The 23946-nt window shown below is 38.2% G+C and overlaps 1 protein-coding gene across 2 annotated transcripts in view; it reads right to left on the bottom strand.

The window, feature by feature from the left end:
• LOC150078542 (uncharacterized) overlaps positions 1-19328 on the bottom strand; it is a 273894-nt gene extending 254566 nt beyond the window's left edge. Inside the window, exons 1-2 of one of the 2 annotated variants that reach the window (XM_090384841.1) lie at positions 19187-19328; positions 18968-19058 (exon numbers count right to left, since the gene is read on the bottom strand). In XM_090384841.1, coding sequence (XP_090240967.1) covers positions 18968-19058; positions 19187-19229 — 134 coding nt within the window. In that variant the 5' untranslated portion in view covers positions 19230-19328. The remainder of the gene's footprint in view (positions 1-18967; positions 19059-19186) is intronic. The other variant, XM_090384840.1, reaches the window with a different exon arrangement.
• Positions 19329-23946: the final 4618 nt, after the last annotated feature.

The following is a 23946-nucleotide window of genomic DNA, read 5'->3' as shown; positions in this document are numbered from 1 at the left end:
ATATATATATATATATATATACACACAGTGGTGAATGCCGACTGGGTTAGCTGGGTGGGTAAAGTGCCTTCCCGGCAACCAAAAGGTCACGGGTTAGAAATCCCGCCTCGGGCTTGGATCAGAGTAGAAAATGCAAAAACCTTGGGAAGTGCAATATGGCCACAGAAGCCGATGCGCCAACAACTAACAAAAAAAAAAAAAAAAAAAAAAAGTGGTGAACTCTGAATATTTTAACAATGGGCTCGCAATTTTTCCGACTTTCTACCGAGTAAATTTGATCGGTCACGGAAGTGACGTCATCAGCGGCTTCCACTAGAGGCACTTCCCACGCTTGCACTACTAGTAGTGTGATTAGAGCACACGGCGCATTTTTCGTGACCGGTATGATATCTTGAGTCAGGGGCGGATTTAGGGGGAGGACAGATGCGGCTTATTACCCCCTTAACCATGTGTATAAGTGAATGTGTATAACGTTCCTAGGTCTATCTAAAAAAAAAAAAAAAAAAAACTTAAAAACTTGGTCGTCATGCCTCGCCTTATAATGATAACTGGATACGACAGTGTCTGGAGTTCTAACCTTTTAGAAATTCTGAGTAGTATGATGTCGCAATCATGCTTCCTGAACTTACATACTACTGCAGTAAGTATGATTGCAACAATACAAATATTTGTCAACAATTTCTTTTTTCGTCTCGCATTTTCGTTACATTCCATTGTTAGGTTCCCCTAACAGCTGTGTATGTCGCTTCAACTACAAGATCGGTACATCAATCGGTGCAATTTTACATCTCTTACTTTAGTTATCATAAATCTATTGCATCTCGTCTTCCAGAAATTATGAAAATCTGCGAATGATCAATAAAAAAGCTTTTATTTCGTAATTGATATACACAAATCAAAATACCTAAAAGAAACACGAAGGATGTTTCACATAAACCATCTACTGCACATGCTCGGCACACGCGCAACTTTTTTTTATTCATCTTTTTTTTTTTTTTTTTTTTTTTTTAACAACTAGGGAAATATAATGGATACATTTTTTACATGATAAAATTTTAATATTGCAAATAAAAAATAACATGAAATACCGTATTTCCCCATGTAAAAGATGCACCTTAATTTTGGGGCCCGAAATTTGAAAAAAAAATGTATTACAAAATTATTGAACTCAAGTTTTATTCATCATAAAATTCATACAACTCCTCATCACTGTCAAAACTCCCATCCATTAGCTTGCCCTCATCTGTGTCTGATGACGAATCACTGTCTTCATATATTGATTCGTCCTCAGTTCCATCTATGGCATTTGAAATGCCACACTTCTTAAATGATTTGACAACGATCTCAATCTTGATATTATCCCAGGATCTTTTCACCCAAGTACAAACTTCTCCTATAGTTGATTTCTTCACTCTTCCTGCTGGTGTCAAATTGTCCCCAGAAGACTTCATTGGTTCCATTCGTCTCTCATGGCAGCTTTGAAGGGTTTGTTAATGCTGACATCAAGTGGTTGGAGCTGGGATGTCAAGCCTCCAGGGTATGACGGCAAGTTTTGTTTTTTGCTCTGCAGCAATCTTTGTATTTTTTGTTATGTGTGCCCTGAACTGATCAAGCACCAATAGGACAGGTTTGCGTAAGTGCCCACCTGGTCTCCTGCTCCAAACTTTCTCAAACCAGATCTTCATCCCATCCTGATCCATCCAACCCTTGTCATGAAAGTGGACAATCACTCCTCGAGGAATGTCTTCTTTTGGCATTGTTTTGCATTTGAAAATCAGCATAGGAGGCAGCTTGGTTCCGTCGGCACAACAAGCAAGAACAACTGTATAATGGCTCTTTTCATGTCCACTTGTCTTCACAGTTACAGTTTTCACTCCCCCCCCCCTCTTATCAACAGTTCTGTTACTTGGGACATCAAATTGAAGGGGGACTTTGTCCATATTTGCAATCTGTCCCAACTCAAACTGATGTGTTTTCCGACATTGAATGAAAAAATGATGAAATTCAAGGACCTTCTGTTCATAGCTTTCAGGCATCTTTTGGGCAAGTCTGGTGCGTGTACGCATGCTTAGTCCATTCCGTTTGATGAACCTGAAGCACCAATTGTGTCCTCCTTTGAAATCAGTAACTTATTTTTCATCAGCAATTCTTCTTGCCTCATGTTGACCCATCTTTGTGGACACAGGAATTCCAATTGCCCTTTGCTCTTCAATCCATATCTTCAATTCGCTCTCTAAATCAGGCCATTTTGCTGACTTGCCTCTCATGGCCTTCTTCTGCCATGGCGTTTTCAGTAGGGTTTCTTCTTCCCGTAGCCAGTCTCGGATTGTTTTCTCAGTTGGAGGAGGACCAAACTTACGTTCAGCAGCACAATTTCCATTCACTTTTGCAAACTGGATCACTTTTAACTTGAATTCAGCACTGTACGAAAATCTTTTTCTGAGCCATTTCTGGGCAGAACGTGGCAAAATGTAACCTAATATACCGGTAACAAGTGCGAAACAATGAGCACAAAGACAAAAAGCGTGAAAAAGTGGGAAATGCAAGTAAAAAAAATCTACAACCACTGTATAAGACGCACCCAGTTTTTATATTCCCAAATTTTTCGAAAAAAGGTGCATCTTATACATGGGGAAATACGGTATTTCCCATATCACAAATAACATAAAAACTATCACAAAACATTCCACAATATAAAAACAAATATTACATAAAAAAACAAACTTTCTAGAAAAAGTACACAAAAAATCATAGATTACATGAAAAAAAAAAAAATTTAAATAAAAAATTTCTCTTAATTGAAACCTTCAAATATTCAAGAGTTTTACTCTAGAAATTGCCATATAGAATTTACTTCTTTATTAATATCTGTTGTCAATGATTTGATGTAACGATCCGGATCAAAATGAAGCAATGGTTTTCCATTTAAATGTATGATCATCATAATATGCAACGTGTTTAATTGTCACAATATTATTCATTACATTAAAAGCTCACTCAACTTCAGCACTGCTAATTGCAATGGTTTCAAAAATATTTTCTATAGTGGGCTCTCGCATGGGCTCTCACGAGCCCATGTGAGCCCACTATACCTCACCACTGTATACATATACATATATAATGTGGTTATTATGTTTGGATTTATGTATTCTATAAGATTTGCGTGTTCTTCTGTGCAGCATTAATGCCATTGTTATTTTGCCTTTAGGCCAATTGTACATTATACGCGCCAGTATATATTCGTTTAATTGTAGATTGCCATCGATTAATGGCACTTCACATATAAGTATCATTGTTCATACAATCCTGCAATCAAGCCAGCCTAGACCAGGCTATCTTCATTTCATGTGGCCTATACATTTTAAGTATAACGCTACACGATAATGATTTTTCATAGCATTTTGCTAATGAAAACATTTTTATCTGTAGCAAGATAAATCCTAAATACTACATAATAATAATACTACATCTTAAAGACTGTACAAATATATAAAATGATATAACATATTGCGATTACATCACATGTCCGTCAATCCCCTACTTCATCGGGGGCTTTGAGTGGATTGACAGCCCTTTTCGATGTAATGATACATACTTACTCGTTTCTGTCTGTACCTATACCAGTTTTGCTATTTTAGTTTATATATTCAGGTTCATTTTCTTAAAATTATTTTATATTAATTTTTTTTTTTTTAATTAATACTTGATTTTTATTTATTTAAATATTACTAGTTTATTTTTTATCGATCTCTTCAGCAAACTGTGATAGGGTACACAAAGCCCAACGAGTAAGTATTCTATATTGTAATGCTACTACTACTTACTTAGTGTTGTACTTCGGTGGAGGCCGTTGAGTAAAAAGGGGGTTTCCCGCCTTCTATTTTGCTTTTATGAGTGGTTATTTTTACAGCGCAGTCGCACTACTTAGTTAATTACTGTGTGCTGATGGCGCATTGGTCTAGATCCCCGATTTTCTTGCCAATGCATTCTATGGAGTTTTGTTGTTGGATGGATTATATAGGTTGTGTTGACTTCTAGACTGAATCTTATTTAAAATGTGTATATACATTATTTTTACATGTGTTTTTATACCTACCACAGAACTGTGCCGGTACCACTTTTCTAAGGCATAACAGCACGTATATGTCCAGTGGTAAGGCTATATGTACATATTTACAGCCTCTTACTATGGGTTTTTTTTTGGGGGGGAGGTTAAATTTGGTAATAGGTTGTAGTGCAGTCAGGCGACGAGCCTTGCCTGAGCGCAATAAACCTTGTCAACATAGGGATACTTTTTCTGAGTAAATACTGTTTTATTTATAGATGGTTTTTGATGAATGTGTGTGGGTCTACATTGGGGTGGTGTTTTCTAATATTTGCATATATGGCAGTCTTTATGTGATACCTGCTGTATCGCTTGGGAATTTTGTTTATATCCAGGGTTTTGATGAGCTTTAGTATTGCCATATTTACGCTATCTATGTTGTTGCAGATTTTTAAAAGTCTGTTTGGTTTCTTATAGTATTACCGTGTATATGCTTTGCTATGTTACTCTCCCAGTGTGTGAGTTTTATTGCTTTGAAATTAAAATGGTCTCTTTTATCATGGTGATGTGTATATATTTGATCTGGTTTGATGGCAATTTTGCTGTCTAAGTAGACAGCTTGTTGGTTGTTATCCGGATTTGTACATTCAATTTCTAAGTCTGTTGGGTAGGTTCTCTTTGCTATATTTGTAAAGTTATTATGGTTGATCACAAGTACGTCATATATATATCTGTAGAATTTAATATTTTCTGTGATGTTGCCTTCATAGTGGTGTAGGTAGAGGTTAGCTATGGCACTTGAACTGCTGGATCCCATAGCTATCCCCCTGCACTGTATATATGTTTTGCCTCCCATTAGTATGTAGTTGCCTTTGACGCTGATTTTTGTGAGGTCATTCCAGTATTGTTTTTTGCATTGCAAGATATTGTGATATTTTTGGTAATATATTTGTAGTACTTCTTTTAGACTGTCGTGTGCTATGCTTGTAAAGAGGTTTTTGAAATCGTATGTGTTTATACTTTTTATACTACTGTTATGTTTTTTAATGTCGTCTAGACATTCTATGTTGTTGTTGATAATTCTGGTGTTCTTGATTTCCTTGGTGATATCTTTTAATTTATCTTCCATGATCTTACTGGTATACTTGATGTTGCTATTTTTGCCTGAAGTAATGAACCTTTTTCCTGTAGGCACCTTGTGATATTTTGGAATCCAGTATATGTAGGAGTATTGCATCCTGTCTATTTTAATTTTAAGTTTTTTATGCATGGCCAAAATTTTTTTGCTGATGCTGTTTGAATTGGTGTCTATGTACTTGTATGTTTCATTATTATGCAGTTCCTCCTTGATAGCTTCAATGTAGAATCTTTTACAAATAATGCTGAAATTATTGTTTGCCTTGTCGGTTCTGGTGATAATGAATTTGTTTTGTAATTCTTTAATTTTGTTGTTGATAGTTCTTAAATTTAGATGCTTGTTACTTCTATCATGTTTTTGCAGTGTTATATTTTTCCTAAAATGGTCTAATATGTTTTCAGTATTGGGGTTTATCCAGCTTTGATATGATTCTATAGATTCGCTGTTTTTGTATGCTGCTTTGAATGCAAATTGTAGCAGATCTGTGTATATTGATTTTTTTATATATTCCAGCCTAATTGGGGTGTTGGGTCTGAATTTTGCACCCTTTTTCATTGTTTCTCTTAGTGTTTTGTCTTCGATGATATTGAGGTCTCTTGTTACTATATGCTTGTAATGTGTATTGATGAATTTTTTATATCTACTTTCCTGGCAGTGACATGGTTGTTCTTCTTCATTCATTTTATCAATGGTGTTTTTGTAATTGCAGATAGTTAGTCCTATTGGCTTGGTGTATCTGTATCTAATTTTTATTTGTGTATTTTTGATGGGTTGGTAACTACTGTTATTATTAATGATGTTACCGATATTAACTTTGTCGTATATATGGTTTTGGTATTTTATTATGCAGTACTCTTTTTTGGCGTGGTCATTGAATTTTATGCCTATTCTAAATTTGAATAATGTCTTCAAGTATATTGTTGAGGTGTATGTTCTGGGTTTTTTGCCTTTGGTATATTTTGCTGAGTGCTCTAAGCTTACTTTTTTTAATAGAGAATAGTGTATTGTGTATATTTTTGATGTTTATGAGGGTCTGTGTCCCATTCTGTTAGGAGTTTTTCGAAATCATTGATATTTAATGGTATTTTGCAGTTGTTTTTATTGTATTCTTGTATTTTTCCGTTTTTAATTCCGTTATGTTGCCACTTTTTACTGATCTGGAATATGCTGTAAGTACATGTTTCTGGGCTGGTGAATGCGAAGTTTCTTCCGTAATCGATTGTTCAATCCATACAGATATAGGGATTTATATATTAGACTGAACATATCTTCCATGATTCCTCTTTGTGTGTTGTTATTGATAATGGTCAGAATGGCAATGGATGCGTTGGCGAAGTCATGCATTTTGAAATGTCTGTATTCGATTTCGTTGATGTATTTGTCTGTCCTGTTTTGCTTGCCGTCTTTTGCGGCATTTTCATCGTATTTGTTTATTTGCGATCTGTGAAGGTTCATCCGAAGGTGGAGCTCTGTACTTGTTTGTCCAATGTATTGTATCCCACATTTCCTGCATGTGATTAGGTAAATTACGTTTTTGGTGTGACATAATGTTGGCGCGTCTTTAGAATTATTATTGTGTATGCTGTGCATGTTGGGACAGGTTTTACATAGTTTGCTATTGCATTTTTTGAATTTGAGTTGTTCTATTTGTTGAGTGTGTATCCTGATATCTTCATTGTTTAGTTGTTTAAGGTTATTTGTTTCTTTGCCTATGTTTTTATTCCCTAGTGGTGTGACGGCATTGTATGCTAAGTGACCTTTGTTATGAAGAGACGGGTCCCGTGTGGTCATTTTCGGTCCTGGAGTGCCGTTTATGCTGTGATACCCGTACAGCATGTTATTCATATTTGTTTTAGCTTCCATGTTGTAATTTATTGTGCATTTTGTATTTATTTTAAGGCCCGTTATGCATGTACCGTAATACCTAGATGTATGATTTTTTATGATGGTTTATTTCGTTTTTTATTATTAATATCCTAATATATCGGTTTTAATATATTTATTTAATTTCTTTCTAACTTTCTAACTTCGTATTAATTAAAAAAAAAAAAAAATTAATATAAAATAATTTAAAGAAAATGAACCTGAATATATAAACTAAAATGGCAAAACTGGTATAGGTACAGACAGAAACGAGTAAGTATGAAGCATTACACTGAAAAGGGCTGTCAATCCACTCAAAGCCCCAGATGAAGTAGGGGATTGACAGCCACGTGATAGAATCGCAATATGTTATATCATTTTATATATTTGTACAGTCTTTAAGATGTAGTATTATTATTATGTAGTATTTAGGATTTATCTTGCTACAGATAAAAATGTTTTCATTAGCAAAATGCTATGAAAAATCATTATCGTTTACTGTTATACTTAAAATGTATAGGCCACATGAAATGAAGATAGCCTGGTCTAGGCTGGCTTGATTGCAGGGTTGTATTAACAATGATACTTATATGTGAAGTGCCATTAATCGATGGCAATCTACAATTAAACGTATATATATATAAAAAAATGAAAAGTAAATAACTTACTTTATTGTAAATCTGTATGTTACTGCACATTTATATATAATTGTTGATTTGCTCAAACTATTAATGAAATTTAACAGCTATCATTTTATATGTTCTTGTTTACAACTGCCTTGCTTATGTGTTGAACAAATTAATTTTTCTAATTCAAGATGGAAGTAATTGAATGACAATGCTTGCCTTTGAAATAAACTAGCTGTCATTTATTGTTTCTGTGAAGCACCCAGTCCTTACACAAAGGATGAAGGAGGGCCTTCGAATATGAACTGCTTCCTATGAATGAAACATAACAGTTCAATGAACTGTATTCAATATTTAATGTTTGTGATATCTTTATTACTGGATCATTAATATAAAAGATATTTTTTGTATTTCATATCCATGTGAGTTTGTCTTAATAAAGCTGTTTCATTTTCTCACCACTACCTGTTGACAGCAATGCTGGTCTCAGTAACAGAAATCAACAATGAAGGTTTGAATAGAGGAAGTGTTCACTCCTCTAAAAGCAGAAAAAAAGGAATTAGCTTAATAATCATGTTCATATGATTATTTAGTTATTTAAGAGACCTACAAGTAGGGAATTTAATTGTGAAGAAAAATTGGGGTGTTAAAATAGTTCTTCATAAGTTGGTGGGTAATAATTTCAAGAAAAATAAATTGTCTGTATTTGTGTGTATTGGAAGCTTCAAATCAAAATAAATCTTAAAAACAAATAAGGTGAGGATGACAAATTTCAACAAAATGTTTTTTCAATTAAATGTTAGCATTAGCAGAGGCATTTGATGCAAGAAAGCAAGCTTATGCAGCATCAGCCAAAAAAAAATAAAGTAAAATAAATAAATAAAAAATAACCACTTCCACTTCACCCCTCTGTTCGTTCGAAATACCTGTCCAGCTGAGCCTTAAACTTATTTAGGCTGTCAACTTCCATGACAAGGGATGGAAGTCTGTTCCACCTACCAACTACTCGCTGGCTAAAGGCAAATTTCCGCACATCTATCCTACATCTGTCTTTCCTCAATTTGAATTTATGCCCTCTCAGGTGATTATTCTGAGCAAGAGGAAGAATCCCATCAGCATTAAGCATGCTCAAACCATTCAAGGCTTTGTACACCTCTATCCGATCACCTCGCTGGTGCCTAGTCTCCAGACACTGTAATTCGCAAAACTTAAGCCTTTCTTCGTAAGGGCACCCATTTCTTCCATTCACTAATCTTGTTGCCCTTCTCTCTACTCGTTCCAGCAGCTCTACATCCTTCTTAAAATGAGGCCTCCAGGCCTGTATACAGTACTCTAGGTGTGGCCAGACCATTGCCTTATACAAGGGAATAATCACCTCCTTATCCCTGCTAGAAAAATTCATATATATCATTGACAATACACCATGAGCTACTCTTGCAGCCCGTTTGCACTGCTCAGAGAACTTCATATCTGCCTGCACAACCACCCCCAGGTCCCTTTCATTCTCTACCACTGTCAGTGTAGTACCACAGAGTTGATACGTTGCTCTGGGGTTGCTGTTTCGCATATATAGTACTTTACATTTGTCAATGTTAAACTTCATTTGCCACCTCTCAGCCCATCTGCTCAACCTTTACAGATCCTGTTGCAGCAGCATAGTGTCAGTAGTAGTAGTAGTAGTAGTAGTAGTAATGGCACATGATGCAAGAAAGCAAGTGTAGGAGCTTATGCAGCATCAGCCAAAAAAAAAAAAAACACACCATTCCCTCCAAATGCCTGTCCAGTTCCTCCTTAAATTTATTTAACCTATCAACTTCCACAACGACAGATGGAAGTTTGTTCCAGCAATTAACCACAGGCTGGCTAAAGGCAAATTTCCGCACATCTATTCTACATCTGTCCTTTCACATTTTGAACTTATGTCCCCGTAGGTTGGTAATCTGAACAAGTGGAAGGATCCCATCAGAATTCAGCGTGCTCAACCCATTCAAGGCCTTATAGACCTCAATCAGATCACCGCGCAGGTGCCTAGTCTCCAGCCACTGCAATTTGCAGAACTTAAGCCTCTCTTGGTAAGAGAATCCCTTCATTCCCCTCACCAATCGTGTTGCTCTTCTCTGTACACGCTCAAGCAAATCTACATCCTTCCTAAAATGAGGCCTCCAGACCTGTACACAGTACTCAAAGCGTGGCCTGACCATTGCCTTATACAGAGGGACAATCACCTCCTTTTCCCTGCTAGCAAAATTCCTATATATCATTGACAAAACCCCATGACCCGCCCTAGCAGCCTGTCTGCACTGCTCAGAAAACTTCATATCTGACTGCACAATTACTGTGTCCTTGACAACCCTGCCAACCTCCGTATCGTCTGCAAACTTGGACATTAAGCTTGATATACCATCATCAATATCATTTATAAATACAGAAAACAATATAAAGGACCCAATACTGAACCCTGAGGGACTCCACTAATAACATTAGTCCACGATGAGCAGTGTCCATTGATTACCACTCTCTGTCTTCTCCCCCTCAACCACCCCTTTATCCATAGCAGCAATTTGCCTCCAATGCCACACTGCTCCAATTTGTGCAGCAGCCTTCCATGTGCAACAGTATCAAAAGCCTTTCTAAGATCCAAGTATATAATATCAAAGTTATTCCCTGCATCCAGTTCTTTTGTGACTGCATCATAGTATCCAATCAAATTGGTCAGGCAAGACTTCCCCTTAACAAAACCATGCTGTGTCCGAGCTATAACTGAAGTCTTGTCTAGATGATCCTGCAGTGCTTCTTTAACCAGTGCCTAAATTAATTTTCCGGGAACAGAAGTTAAACTCACAGGTCTATAATTACTTGTGTCAGCCTTTGATCCTCCTTTGTGAATTGGGGTCACATTTGCACATCTCCAGTCCATGGGTACCTCCCCTGAGTCCAAGGAAGCTCTCATAATTATGGCTAAGGGTTTGCTTACTTCCTTTGCTGCCTCCTTTAATATAACTGGATAGATCCCATCAACCCCAGATGCCTTTCTTGTGTTTATCTTCAACAATTTCTCCTCCACTTTACTCTCAGTTATTACAAGATTCTCTAGGTTACTGCCAGAGTTGAATACACCTCTGGCATTCCCCTCGCTGAATAACTCCTCATGTGTGAATGTCGATGCAAAATATTCATTTAGTTTGTTAGCTACCTGAGCAGAATCATCGACAGTTGACCCATCGATATCAAGTGGACCAATCTGATTCATCCCCTTCCTTCTAGAGTTTATATAAGTAAAGAACTCTTTGCTGTTTTTCTTCGCATCCCTTGCCAAAGATTTCTCGTAATCTGCCTTCGCCTGCCTAACCTCCTTTGTAACTTGGTTACAGATCAACTTGTATCTATCATAGGCTTCTGTGTCACGTGTTAATTTGTATGTATCCCATGCATTTTTCTTCTCTGCCATATGCCTCATTAGTTCATCTGACATCCATTTAGGCCGAAACCTTGAACAATATTTCTTAGTTGGTATGTAAAGCCTAGTAGCTTCCAAGATAAGTTCTTTGAATGCTTCCCATTTTGAATTTGCTGTTGGTAACATCATCAGTTGATCCCACTGTATAGAATTTAAATACTGTCTCAGTCCATCGTAGTCGCCTTTACGAAAGCAATAGCCCTTCCCTTTACCCCCTGATGGTAGTTACCTCTGAGTAAATCCCACTTCAGAACACTGTGATCACTGCCACCTAGTGGTTCATTTATCTGCAGATTCTTAATGCATGAAGAATCACTACTGATAATCAAATCAAGAGTATTACTCCGTCTAGTTGCCTCCCGAACATGCTGATGTAGAAAACAATCATCCAATAAATCCACAAAAGCCTTGCTAGTGTGTAAGTGACCAGCCCCCAAATTCCAGTCAATATCTGGGAAATTAGAATCCCCCATTATAAGACTCTCTGATTTACTGGCCCCACTCTATTTCTCTGTACAGTTTCTTATTATACTCATCAGAGTCATTAGGCCTATAGCACACTCCTACTCTCAATTTTGATCTCCCAATGCTTATTTCACACCAAACTGACTCGACACTGCACTGTCCAGCGATGTCGACTGGCTTCACTTCCTTGGATTTTATGTGTTTCTTAACTAATAGCATAACCCCTCCTCCCTTCCTATCCTGTCTATCCTTTCTGTAGATATTGTACTCCCCAAATTCCAGTTCTGCATTCCTTATATCTGTGTGACACCACGTCTCTGAAATCCCAACAATATCTGCCTTTGATGTTTTGAGCAATACCTAAAATTCATCAAATTTATTTACTAAACTCCTAGCATTGGTGTACACGCAAATATACATGCATCTGCTCTTCCTCTTAGCCACCCTAACACAATCCATGTGTTTACTTGTACCCCCATGATTCCCAGCAGTCTCTGAAATATCCTGCATCTTATTTTCCAGGCTGCTGCTCATTCCAATAGAAGTTGTGCAAGAATCACTTTCTCCTCTGCCAGTGGCTACTGTTAATCTATTAGTCCTTGTATCGCCCCCAATCTAGCAGTTTTCCGACCCACCTAACACTGCCTCGATAGCATCAGCAAACATTCTTGCACCCTTTCTATTTAAGTGTATCCCATCCCTGTAGAAGCAGTCTCTCCTGTTAACAAGTACAGACCAGGCTGAAAAAAATTCTACCCCTTGAGCCTTGCACAATCTTTCCAGGGCCGAACTGATCGACAGGGCTCTCATCATATACTCCCTCCTATCGTGTCTGGGCAGAATTGCAGACACTTTCAAATTCAACCCTAATTCACGGCTTTTTTTCATCAGTGACCTGTACTTCTTTATTGATGTACATGAACCTTTACTCTTAATTGAAACCTTTTACTCGTTTCAAAGCATTTTACTCATTTCCTCATGTTAAAATAGTTCTTCATAAGTTGGTGGGTAATAATTTCAAGAAAAATAAATTGTCTGTATTTGTGTGTATTGGAAGCTTCAAATCAAAATAAATCTTAAAAACAAATAAGGTGAGGATGACAAATTTCAACAAAATGTTTTTTCAATTAAATGTTTATTGATGTACATGAACGTTTACTCTTAATTGAAACCTTTTACTCATTTCAAAGCATTTTACTCATTTCCTCATGAGAGATTACTGTATAAACTTAAACAGGTTTGGATTACCGGTAAGATTCTAAAAATGGATTGCTGGGTGACTGCAGGCCAGAAGGCCAAAGGTTGAGATTACTGGTAAGATTCCAAGATGGATTAGTGGATGGCTGCAGGGCAGAAGGCTGGGGTTTTCATTAATGGATATTCTCCAGATTGGTGCAATGTCAGGAGCAGAGTCCTTCAAGGATCAGTTCTTGTATTCTTGTACCACTGTTGTTTCTCATTTTCATAAATGACATAGACGAAAGGATAGAAGGCATGATGTCAAAATTTGCAGATGACATAAAGATTGGTAGAGTCATTAATGATCAGTGCCAAGCAACATGCCTTCAAGATGACTTGAACAAGTTTCAGGTCAGAAAATGGTCAGAAAAGTGGCAACTAAATTTTAATGAGCAAACTGAAAGGCCTTATTAGGGAAAAAAAAACCCAAAAATAAATTATACACTTTGTAGAGTTGAATTAAAAATAGTAGAAGAAGAAACGGATCTGGGACTTACAATATAGACAGATATGAAGTTTTCTGAATGGTGTAAACAGCCAGCTTGGAAGCGTGTCCTATCAATTATTTATCAAAGGTTATCTTGTAGACTAGGGAGGTCATAATCTCACTGTATAAGGCAATTATAACACCACATTTTGAATACTGTGTTCAAGTATTCCAAATGTGGTGTTCAGACACAGCATGGATTTGTTACAGGGAAGTCTTATCTCACAAATTTGATTGGATACTATGATGTGGTAAGAAAGGAACTGGATGAAAAAAATAATTTTCATATCATATACTTCGATTTTAGGAAAGGTTTTGATACTGTTGCACATGGACGACTACTATACAAATCGGAGCAGTATGGTATTAAGGGCAAGTTGCTACAGTGGATAAAAGGATGGTTGAGTGGGTAATCAATGGACACTGCTCTTCGTGGACTAATGTTATTAGTGGAGTCACTCAGGATTTCGTGATGGGCCATTGTTGTTTTCTACTTATCAATGATTTTGATGAGGGTATATTGGGGTTAATGTCCAAGTTTTCAAATGATACAAAGGTTGGCCAGGGTTGTTAATGACAGTAATGATAGTACTACTGCAACAGGATCTAGAAAAAACAGATAGGCTGAGAGGTGGCAATTGTAGTTTAACATTTATAATGTAAAGAACTGCATGAGTAATAGTAACCCCAGAGTGACATACCAACTGGGTGGTACTACACTCAGGGTAGTGGAGAATGAAAAAAACCTGGGGGTAATTGTGCAGTCAGATTTGAAGTTTTCTGAACAGTGCAGACAGGCTGAAAGAGCAGTCATGGTGTCTTGTCAATGATATACACTAATTCTGCCTGCAGGGATAAGGAGTGATTGTCCCCTTGTATAAGATAATGGAGTCAGGCCACACCTTGAGTACTGTGTACATGTCTAGAAGCCTCATTTTAGGAAGGATGTAGAGTTGCTAGAATGAGTACAGAGAAGGGTAACAAAACTGGTGAGAGGAACAAAGGGGTGCTCTTACCAAGAGAGGCTTAAGTTTTGCAGGTGGAAGCATCTGGAGACTAGGCACCTGCAAAGTGATCTAATTAAGGTGTATAAGGCCTTGAATGGTTGAGCAAGCTCAATGCTGATGGGATTCTTTCTCTTGCTCAGATTATTCACCTGAGGGGGCATAAATTCAAATTGAGGAAAGACAACTGTAGAACAGATGTGCAGAAATTTGCCTTTAGCTAGTGGGTGGTTGATTGGAACAAACTTCCATCTGTTGTAGCAGAGGTTAACAACTTAAATAAGTTCAAAGCAAAACTGACAAAATTTGGAGTGAATGGATGCATTAAATAGGAAGTTTTTTTTTTTATGATACTATATAAGCTTGCTTTCTTACATCATATGCCTCTACTAATGCCAATGTAATGCTAAGTATGAAGATCTCATCAGAAAAAAGACGCTGCTTCTTGAAAGGGTCCAAAGACAAGCAACTCAAATGGCGAGATTGGCAAAAGGACGACCATACAAGGAAAGAACTCTGATTATGTGGGTACAGAGCTTGTCAACCAGGCTCCTCAAAGGTGAACTGATTGAGGTTTATAAGGCTCTGAGAGAGTTTAGTGAAATTAACGAAGGCAGAATTCATCACTGTTATAGAGAATTCCAGAACTCGGGAGCATAAATTCAAATTACAGGGGAAGGGATTTAGATTAGCAGGAAGTTTCTTTTAGCCAGTGAGTCATTAATTGCTAGAACAGGTTGCCATCATAGGTAGTTGAGGCTGACAGTTTGAATAAATTCAAGTCAACTCAATGGTTACCTATGTGAATAGGAAAGCAAATAATTTGTATTTTCTTTTCTATCAATTCCCCCATCCCCCAGCTAGTACAGCAAACGTTTATTGCACTATATGGCTATTATTGCACTATATGGCTATTATTATATTACTAACACCAACAGTCATCCATGTGCCATGAGCTTATAGTGCCTTCTGCAAATGCAGATATGCTCATCAACATGACAGAGTTGAAAATGGGATTCGTCAGACCAGGCAACAGATTTCCACATGTTGGTGGTCTACTGTCGGTGCTGATATTCCAAGCAAGGTGCAGTTCTTTGCGTCTCGCAGCAAGCATGGGAATGCATGACACTTGTCAACTATGTAAGCTATGTCCAGTGCACAGTCCCTGTGAATATTGGTCTTGCTATTCCTATGTTGGTGTCACTGGTGTGTTGCAAGATGAGACACATGATGCTTACCATGAGAATGAATCACATGTGGATGTGCCATCACCTTTGGCTGGTCATTCAACCACTGTTGAACCAATCTGAGTAGACTCGTAACACCATTGAAGAGGAGCACTTAAACACGTTAGCTGCTGTCAAGATACTGGCACCTGCACACACATTCTGGCACAAAACCATTCCACTTTTAAAGTTAGAAATGTCTTGATGCTGATTTATTCATTCCTCGCAGACACCCAAAAAACTAACTGTGATATATGTGAATACAATCTCCTATTAGCCATTCCCAACTCTGACCCTTCACCAGCATCACAGACCAGTTGATTCCTATTCTTACATCATATGCCTCTACTAATGCTAATGTAATGTTAAGTATTTACTAATTCAAAACCAACATAGGTAATAAAAGAAACATATCAATGGTCAAAGTTTTTTTGTTAATTAGAACCAAAAAGGTTGTTTTGATCATTTTTATTTTCTTTTGTCTTCACTATTACAGATTTCAGCACTCATTTTATTGAATAATCCTATAATTTTAGAAGTGTATATGTGCCATAGGGGCTGAGGGGATGTGCAAGCGGAATACATGAACCCACCAAAGGGTTCACCAAACCTCCCCATTCCAATTCTACTCTCACCTCTACGGGGTGGCCCCTGGGACCTGAGCAACCTAGAGGAGTTTGTTTGTTATTTGGTTTTTAGGGGCATTAGCAACTAAGGCCACATTGCTCCGGGATATGCGGTGTTCATTCCCTGACCTTTCCGCATCCTCCGTATTTAGTGGTGACTGGCTCGAACCCCAGTCTAATCAAGAAGCATGTGCTACGCACTGCTGCTCCTTTCCACCTGGCTACGGAGGCACCGCAACCTAGAGGAAGGTTGAGTTTCAACCCCAATGGGAATCTAGGTCAAGTGCAGACGAGAGAAGGTGGGGCCTTCCCTTCTACATGTTATGAAGACAAGGCCTACATATCTGGTTACCAATAGGCAGCTTCATTTAGAGGAAGCTTCTACCAACAAGGAAACAACTGGAAAGCACCCTGTTAAGTAAACATATCCCAAGAAATCCAATGATGAGTGAGCAAGAGAAGACTGAAAGATCTGGAAAAGACAAAGGTGGAGACAGCTCATCAGAGGAGATGACTAGTCACAATGCTGAATTACTGGATGGATGGATATGTGCCATGGATATCACAAGAATTTAGCTTTAGCAGGCTGTCAGCTTGGGGTTAGCATATTTTCGATTCTCAAAATCAGGGCATAGCAGAACCCTGGACACCTGCTGAAAGGAAGTGATGGCAAATGGGGTGACATCAGATTCAACATATTATCGTATATCAAGCAAATCACGAGTAATATGTGATGCCCATTTGTGAACAACTCAGGACAAACTTTGCAATCCAACCCCCTCAACCAATGGGAAAAAATATAGAGTGAAGATATATAGAAAAAAATAAAATAACACAAAGACGAGTAAAGAAAGAGAGAAAAAGTGAGAAGAGTACATACACGTCAAAAAAAATCAAGAAAATGAGCAACAAATAAAAAAAAGAAAAGGTACTTAAATAAATGTATAAATTTCATTTTATACTGGAGACGGCCAAAGCCACAAGGGTTTATTTATTCAAATTGATTAAAGGTGGCCCAAGTTTTTTTTTTTTCTTAGAGTTCACAATTTTGATGGTACTGTAATACACTTGATAACACTGAAGGTAAAAATTCAGTTAAGGGTGCATACTCCAAAATGGTGGCAATGAGAAGAAGGGGAAAATGACTGATGGATTGTGACTCCGCCCACTCACTCTTCTCCTCGACTGCAAGTTACAGGCAGATGCCACATGACATTATGACACATGGCATCTGGAGCTAAAGTAAAAAAAAAAAAAATGGCAAAACGGCAATTTTTTAAAAAAACAAGTAACAAAAATGCACGTTATCCAGGATCACAATTTTTCGTGTGACATCATATGTCAGAGCTGAAAAGAAGAAAATTAACGGCAAAATGGCAATTTTTTTAAAATCAAGTAAAAAAAATTTCACGCCACATGCAACGACCGATTCTTCTTGCCCATACATTACTAGACGATTTCACAAGCATTAACAATGAGAACTGCTGATGCACATCAGCAGAAATGATATTTTTTAAATTTTTTTGTTGGGGCTGCCACCCTTAAACCCTGCTTTTGTGCCCATACATTACTAAACAATTTCATGTGAAAAAGTCAAAAGAAAGACAAAGAAAAACTCACCTAACCAGTGCGATGTCCTCAATCAATCACCGTCCTGAACTGCCAGCTTGTATATCTCTGATGTGACATTGAGGAAGGGGAAAAAAATCACAGTAAGGAAAAAAAAATCACAGCAGCAGCAAAAGGGCATCCACACACACACACACACACACACACACACACACACACACACAACAAAGGCAAACAAAAACTGAAAGTAGGAAATTACACATTCCTAATCAGATATGTCATCAGGTGGAATGTGAGTGTAGCCGGGGGTGTGGCACCTGCCCCTCCCCCCTTTTTGTAGGGGGTGCCAGGTGCCCCCCCCCCCCCCCGACTATTATTCAAAACCCCAACAAGCAAAACCTTTCCTTTTTTTTTTAATTATGCATTCCTAATCGACCAATCAGATACAAACATCCGAACAAACAAGGAGACACAAAGACAACGAAAAATTAACACCATGTGACATTCCGAAAAGCGAAGTTCATAACCCATCATGGTCATGCCTGGGGAATAAGGAGGAAAGAAGTGAGTGGGAGTTTCACGAGTCAATCACTGCCGTATCGCTCTACAGTCTGGAGGGTGCACCCTTAACTGAATCTCGGCAAAAATATTTCCTGAATTGTGTACACATGTTAATTTTGTTTTCAAAACATCAAGAGTTAACTTATTTCTTTCAATTCGCATTCTTCATCAGCATCACTCAGTTGTCAACTTTACATCATAATTGTCATAATGTAAGGTTGTTAACATTCTGTAAAATCTAATTAACCGATGGTATATCAATTAGGATGACCGCAAAATTTTCGGTGTACCGCGCGACGCGGACCTTGCATTTGTAAATCGAGGCGATTGGCAACCGATAATCGGTTCGTCGCTACCTATCAGAGACCAACAGACATGAATTAACTATATATATATTATAACATAAATCTATCTACATAAATATGTATTTATTTAAAATCATATTTTTTGTGAATTGAACTGAATTGAATTATTGATGTTTTTCAAAAAAAAAAAAAAAAAAATTTTCTCCTACACAAAAAGGAAAGCTTTTTTGTCATGCGATGCTAGCGAACTATAATAAAAAAATAAATAAAGGTGTCAGTAATAGACCCTTATTAAATACTTCAATCTGCAGAAATATTGGAATGAACAAAATCCTACGCATCACAATAAAATCTACCTTTCCGTAAGATCGGCGTGGAATTTCTCTTCTAACTGTTTCCTAACTTTCTTTGATGACAAAGAAGTCAGATCTGCACCTTTTAAAATATCTGCAAATATACAAAAACAAAAGGTGTAGTTAAATAAAAAAAAGTAAAAAAGAAGTACGGGTAAAAACTAGTATTCAAACACCGAATTGATCAACCATCCTTCTCGCTTGCAATATTTACAGACATACCTGCAATGTTTTTTCGGATCTCCGCTGCTGTTATAGTCGCCATTGTACGCGCCCTGTAAACACACGTGTTCGCTAGAACCCTCTACAGGAAATAAATAAATTTTCGTTTATTCTCGATACAGCAGAAGCCCTAGACCTTGCACATTCTCTGAAACATTTAATTTATTAACAATGTGAAAAAACAGTCTTTATTATGAAACTTTCATTCAGTGGCGGTCCCAGGAATTTCTGAGGAGGTGGGGGACTAAAGCCTGAGTTTACAAGGTGGGGCGGGGTACCCCATTTTAAATAAATAAATATATTTTATATATTTAAATTTATTAATTCAACATCTTTAATGCGTAACTCATTAGTCATACATTAAATATTACCTACGTGGTATAATACATAATATATCTATAAATATACTTTTGTTGACAATTATGTATTTTGTACATGGAAGAATAGTGAGTGATATTAAATTAATTTTATTCAACACATTTAGAAATCAATTTTATTATAATATTTATTCGTCGGTATTCATTTATCTGTGAGAGTGCAGCACTTCATTTTCTCGCTCATACGAACATATCGATGGTCATCAATGATTGAAGAGATTTTCAAAGGCCACTTCAATCAGAGCTGATTTTTTAGATCAGTTGGAGAAGTTAACCAGTGAAAGGTCAACCACACCACCTGGTGCGAAATCGGGGGAGTGGGGGCTAAGCGAAGAGTCGGAGAAAGAAATTTATTCACAGCTTGAGGGCAAATTTTAGTATCGTTGAATGAAAAAACCAAGCTTCCGATAAAACTACTAAACCCCCTCCCAAAGCCTACGAACTAGGTAATGGCTCCCGAAGTGTTCCGGATATTTAGCCCCCAAAACATGCAAATCCGCTAATGAACACAATTTTGTACAGAAATAATACACATAGTCCATTTGGTCAATGTGCTGATATATCACTAATATTTCCTTTCACACGTACCCAGCATATATACAGGGTGATTCACTACCAGTGCGACAAACTTGCAGGAGGTGTAGGGGGCACAAAGACTAATCGGAATCAAATAATATTGCAGGGTCCGAAATGCCTTCGTCATGCGGAAGAAGGCGTTGAACGAGAGGTCGCGTGAACAGCGATCCCGCTGGAAGTCAGCATTTACGAACCGTTTCTGTTGAAGAAATCAAGTAGCAAAAGTCCTACGGAGTGGATAATCCGCAGGCTCCAATGATTGGACGCGTTGCAGATGGTATAAACTCATTTGGTTTGTTGACAGTATCCTCCATACAGTGGATTGGGAAATACCCAATTGTTGGCCGATCGCTCGGATTGCCTTCTGCAAGACGTAGGACATTCTCCTCATTGTCTGGCGTCCTCGTCGTTCGCTCTCGATTCATGGTACCTCTCGTGAAACAACCAGTCTCACGTAACCTTCTGTGCACACGGGCGAAAATCGTATGATGAGGAGCACGCCTGTACGGGAAACGTTCCTGGTACAAGTGCAGAGCGGCGCGCCCGTTACAGTCCGCATCTCCATACGCGAGGTGCATGTCGGCCAGTTCAACGTTTCAATACTCGTCCATCCTACTTCCTGGGGAACCGGTTCGCAAACGCTGACTTCCAGCGGGATCGCTGTTCACGCGACCTCCCGTTCAACGTTATCTACCGCATGACGAAAGCATTACGGACCCTGCAATGCTATGTGATTCCGATTCGTCTTTGTGCCCCTACACCTCCTGCAAGTTTGTCGCACTAGTAGTGAATCAACCTGTAGACGCTCGATGAAGAAGAAATATAATTCATTTGCATTACTTTATACAAGGTCGAAGGGGGAGAGTTATACCAGAGACGGACTGGGTCAAAAATTCTTACCAGGAAAAACAATAGAATGTATCGGTGTTCAGAATGTAATATCGAATATCACATCGGTCACCGGCTCCCCGGTAAGTCTTTAGCCAGTCCGTCTCTAGTTTATACACTGCTCGACAAAACTAACGGAATAAAATGTTTTTAATCAATATTTTATTGTGAACAATTTCGCCAAAGGCGATTACTAGGCATCCCGATATGCAATAGCCATCATGCCATGCATCCAATAAAAATCGCTCTATGACCTTACAGAGCCGTACTTATGCAACTTATTCCTGCTTATAAAAACAGGTTTTAATTGGAAGGAATAATTGCCGTTTTTTAGCTTCTAAGTAGGACAGCCACATCTCCAGTACCCAGCATGTCAAGTTATTGTTTTTTAGATGACTCTTTAGAATGGCAGCCCGTTTCACGAATCGAAGCCAGCCAGTTGCAGGCGGAGGTGGTAAATTCGCTTAATGTTTCACGCAGTGTTGTCTCGGCAATGAGGAAGCAGTGTTAGGAGAAAAGAACTATTACAAGAAGAACTGGCCAAGATCGCACGAGGGCTACGTGAAACAGGTGGGTATATGGGATGTGTTAGCGTAACTAATAACAAGAATAGGAACAAGTATACGTGCATGTATACCAATGCTAGAAGTATAGTAAATAAATTTGATCAATTTGAAGTGTTGGTCAAGATATTCAGTTATAACTCGGACACAGCATGGTTTTGTTAAGGGGAAGTCTTGCCTGACCAATTTGATTGGATACTATGATGCAGTCACTAAAGAGCTGGATGCAGGGAATAACTTTGATATTATATACTTGGATATTATAAAGGCTTTTCTACTGTTGCACATGGAAGACTGCTGCACAAATTGGAGCAGTGTGTCATTGGAGGCAAATTGCTGCTATGGATAAAGGGATGGTTGAGGGGGACAACACAAAGAGTGGTAATCAATAGACACTGCTCATCGTGGACTAATGTTATTAGTGGAGTTCCTCAGGGTTCAGTGATGGGTCCATTATTGTTTTCTGTATTTATAAATAATATTGATGATGGTATATCAAGCTTAATGTCCAAGTTTGCAGACGATAGAGAGGTTGGCAGGGTTGTTAAGGACACTACTGATGCTATTCTGTTGCAACAAGATCTGGAAAGGTTGAGCAGATGGGCTGAGAGGTGGCAAATGAAGCTTAACATTGACAAATGTAAAGTACTACATAAATGGGAAACAGCAACCCCAGAAAAAAAAATAAAGTGCAGCCATTATCAACCCACTGCAGGATGGAAGCCTCCTCAACAATTCATGTTAAGGTAAATGGACCATAATCTGCCACGCTGGTCCAGTGCGGGTTGGCAGATTGACCGTATTCAGCAGTCAGGGGCTTGAACCCCGGTCTACTCAAAGAGCGTGTGCTACTGCACTCCAGCTCCTGCCCACTCGGCTACACAACCCCAGAGCAACGTATCAACTCTATGGAACTACACTGAGAGTGGTAGAGAATGAAAAGAACCTGGGGATAATTGTGCAGGCAGATATGAAGTTCTCTGAGCAGTGCAGATGGTCAGCAAGAGTAGCTCAAGGTGTCTTGTCAAGGATAAACAGAACTTTTTCTAGTATAAGGCAATGGTCAGGCCACACCTTGAATACTGTGTAATCTTTTTTTTTTTTGGCTGATGCTGCATAAGCTCATACATTTGCTTTCTTGCATTACATGCCACTACTACTACTACTACTACTACTACTACTACTGTATACAGGTCTGCAGGCCTCATTTCAAGAAGGATATAGAGCTGCTGGAACGAGTACAGAGAAGAGCAACAAGATTAGTGAATGGAACAAAGGGTTTCTCTTATGAAGAAAGGCTTACGTTTTGCGAATTACAGTGTCTGGAGACTAGGCACCGGCGAGGTGTATAAAGCCTTCAATGGTTTGAGCATGCTCAATGCTGATGGGATTCTTCCTCTTGGTGAGAATAATCATCTGAGAGGGCATAAATTCAAATTGAGGAAAGACAGATGTAGGATAGATGTGCGGAATTTTGCCGTTAGCCAGCGGGTAGATGGTGGGTGGAACAGATGAGAGCGTAAATAAATTTAAGGCTCAGCTGGACTGGTATTTCGAATGAACAGAGGTGTGAAGTGGAAGTTTTTTTTTTTTTTTTTTTTTCTTTTTGGCTGATGCTGCATAAGTTTGCTTTCTTGCATCATATGCCTCTACTAATGCTAATGCTAAAGGCATCAAAGGCAGATATTGTTGGGATAGGAGAGACGTGGTGTCAAACAGTTATAAGGTCTTATGTCTCATGTCACACAGTTATAAGGAATGCAGAACTGCAGTTTGGGGTGTACAATGTCTACAGAAAGGATAGACAGGATAGAAGGGAGGGGGTGCTATACGGTTAACTAAGAAAAACATAAAATCAAAAAGAAGTGCATCCAGTTGATATAGATGAACAGTGCATTGTTGAGTCAGTTTGGTGTGACATAAGCACTGTGAAAGCAAAAATAAGAGTAGGAGTGTGTTATAGGCCTAATGACTCGAATGAGGACAATGAATAATTGTACAGAGAAATAGAGTGGCTAGTAAATCAGAATGTCTTATAATGGGGGATTTTAACTTCCCGGACTGGAACTTGTGGGTTGGTCACTCACACACTAGTCAGACTTTTGTGGATTTCTTGGATGACTGTTTTCTGCAGCAGCAAGTTCGAGAGGCAACCAGAGAAAGTAATACTCTTGATCTGGTTGTCAGCAGTGATCATTCGTGTATTAAGAATTTGCAGATAAAGGAACCACTACGTGGCAGTGATCACAGTGTACTGATGTGGGATTTACTTAAAGATATAATTACCATCAGGGGTTAAGGAAAGTGTTTTTGCTTCCGTAAAGGTGAGTACAGTGGTCTCAGAAAGTTTTTAAAT

This window comes from Mastigoproctus giganteus, chromosome 11 (assembly GCF_048544385.1).
Source record: "Mastigoproctus giganteus isolate SK-2022 chromosome 11, ASM4854438v1, whole genome shotgun sequence".
NCBI lineage: Eukaryota > Metazoa > Arthropoda > Arachnida > Uropygi > Thelyphonidae > Mastigoproctus > Mastigoproctus giganteus.
The sequence above is the reverse complement of the archived record's forward strand: the minus strand, read 5'-3'. Positions and strand labels throughout refer to the sequence as shown.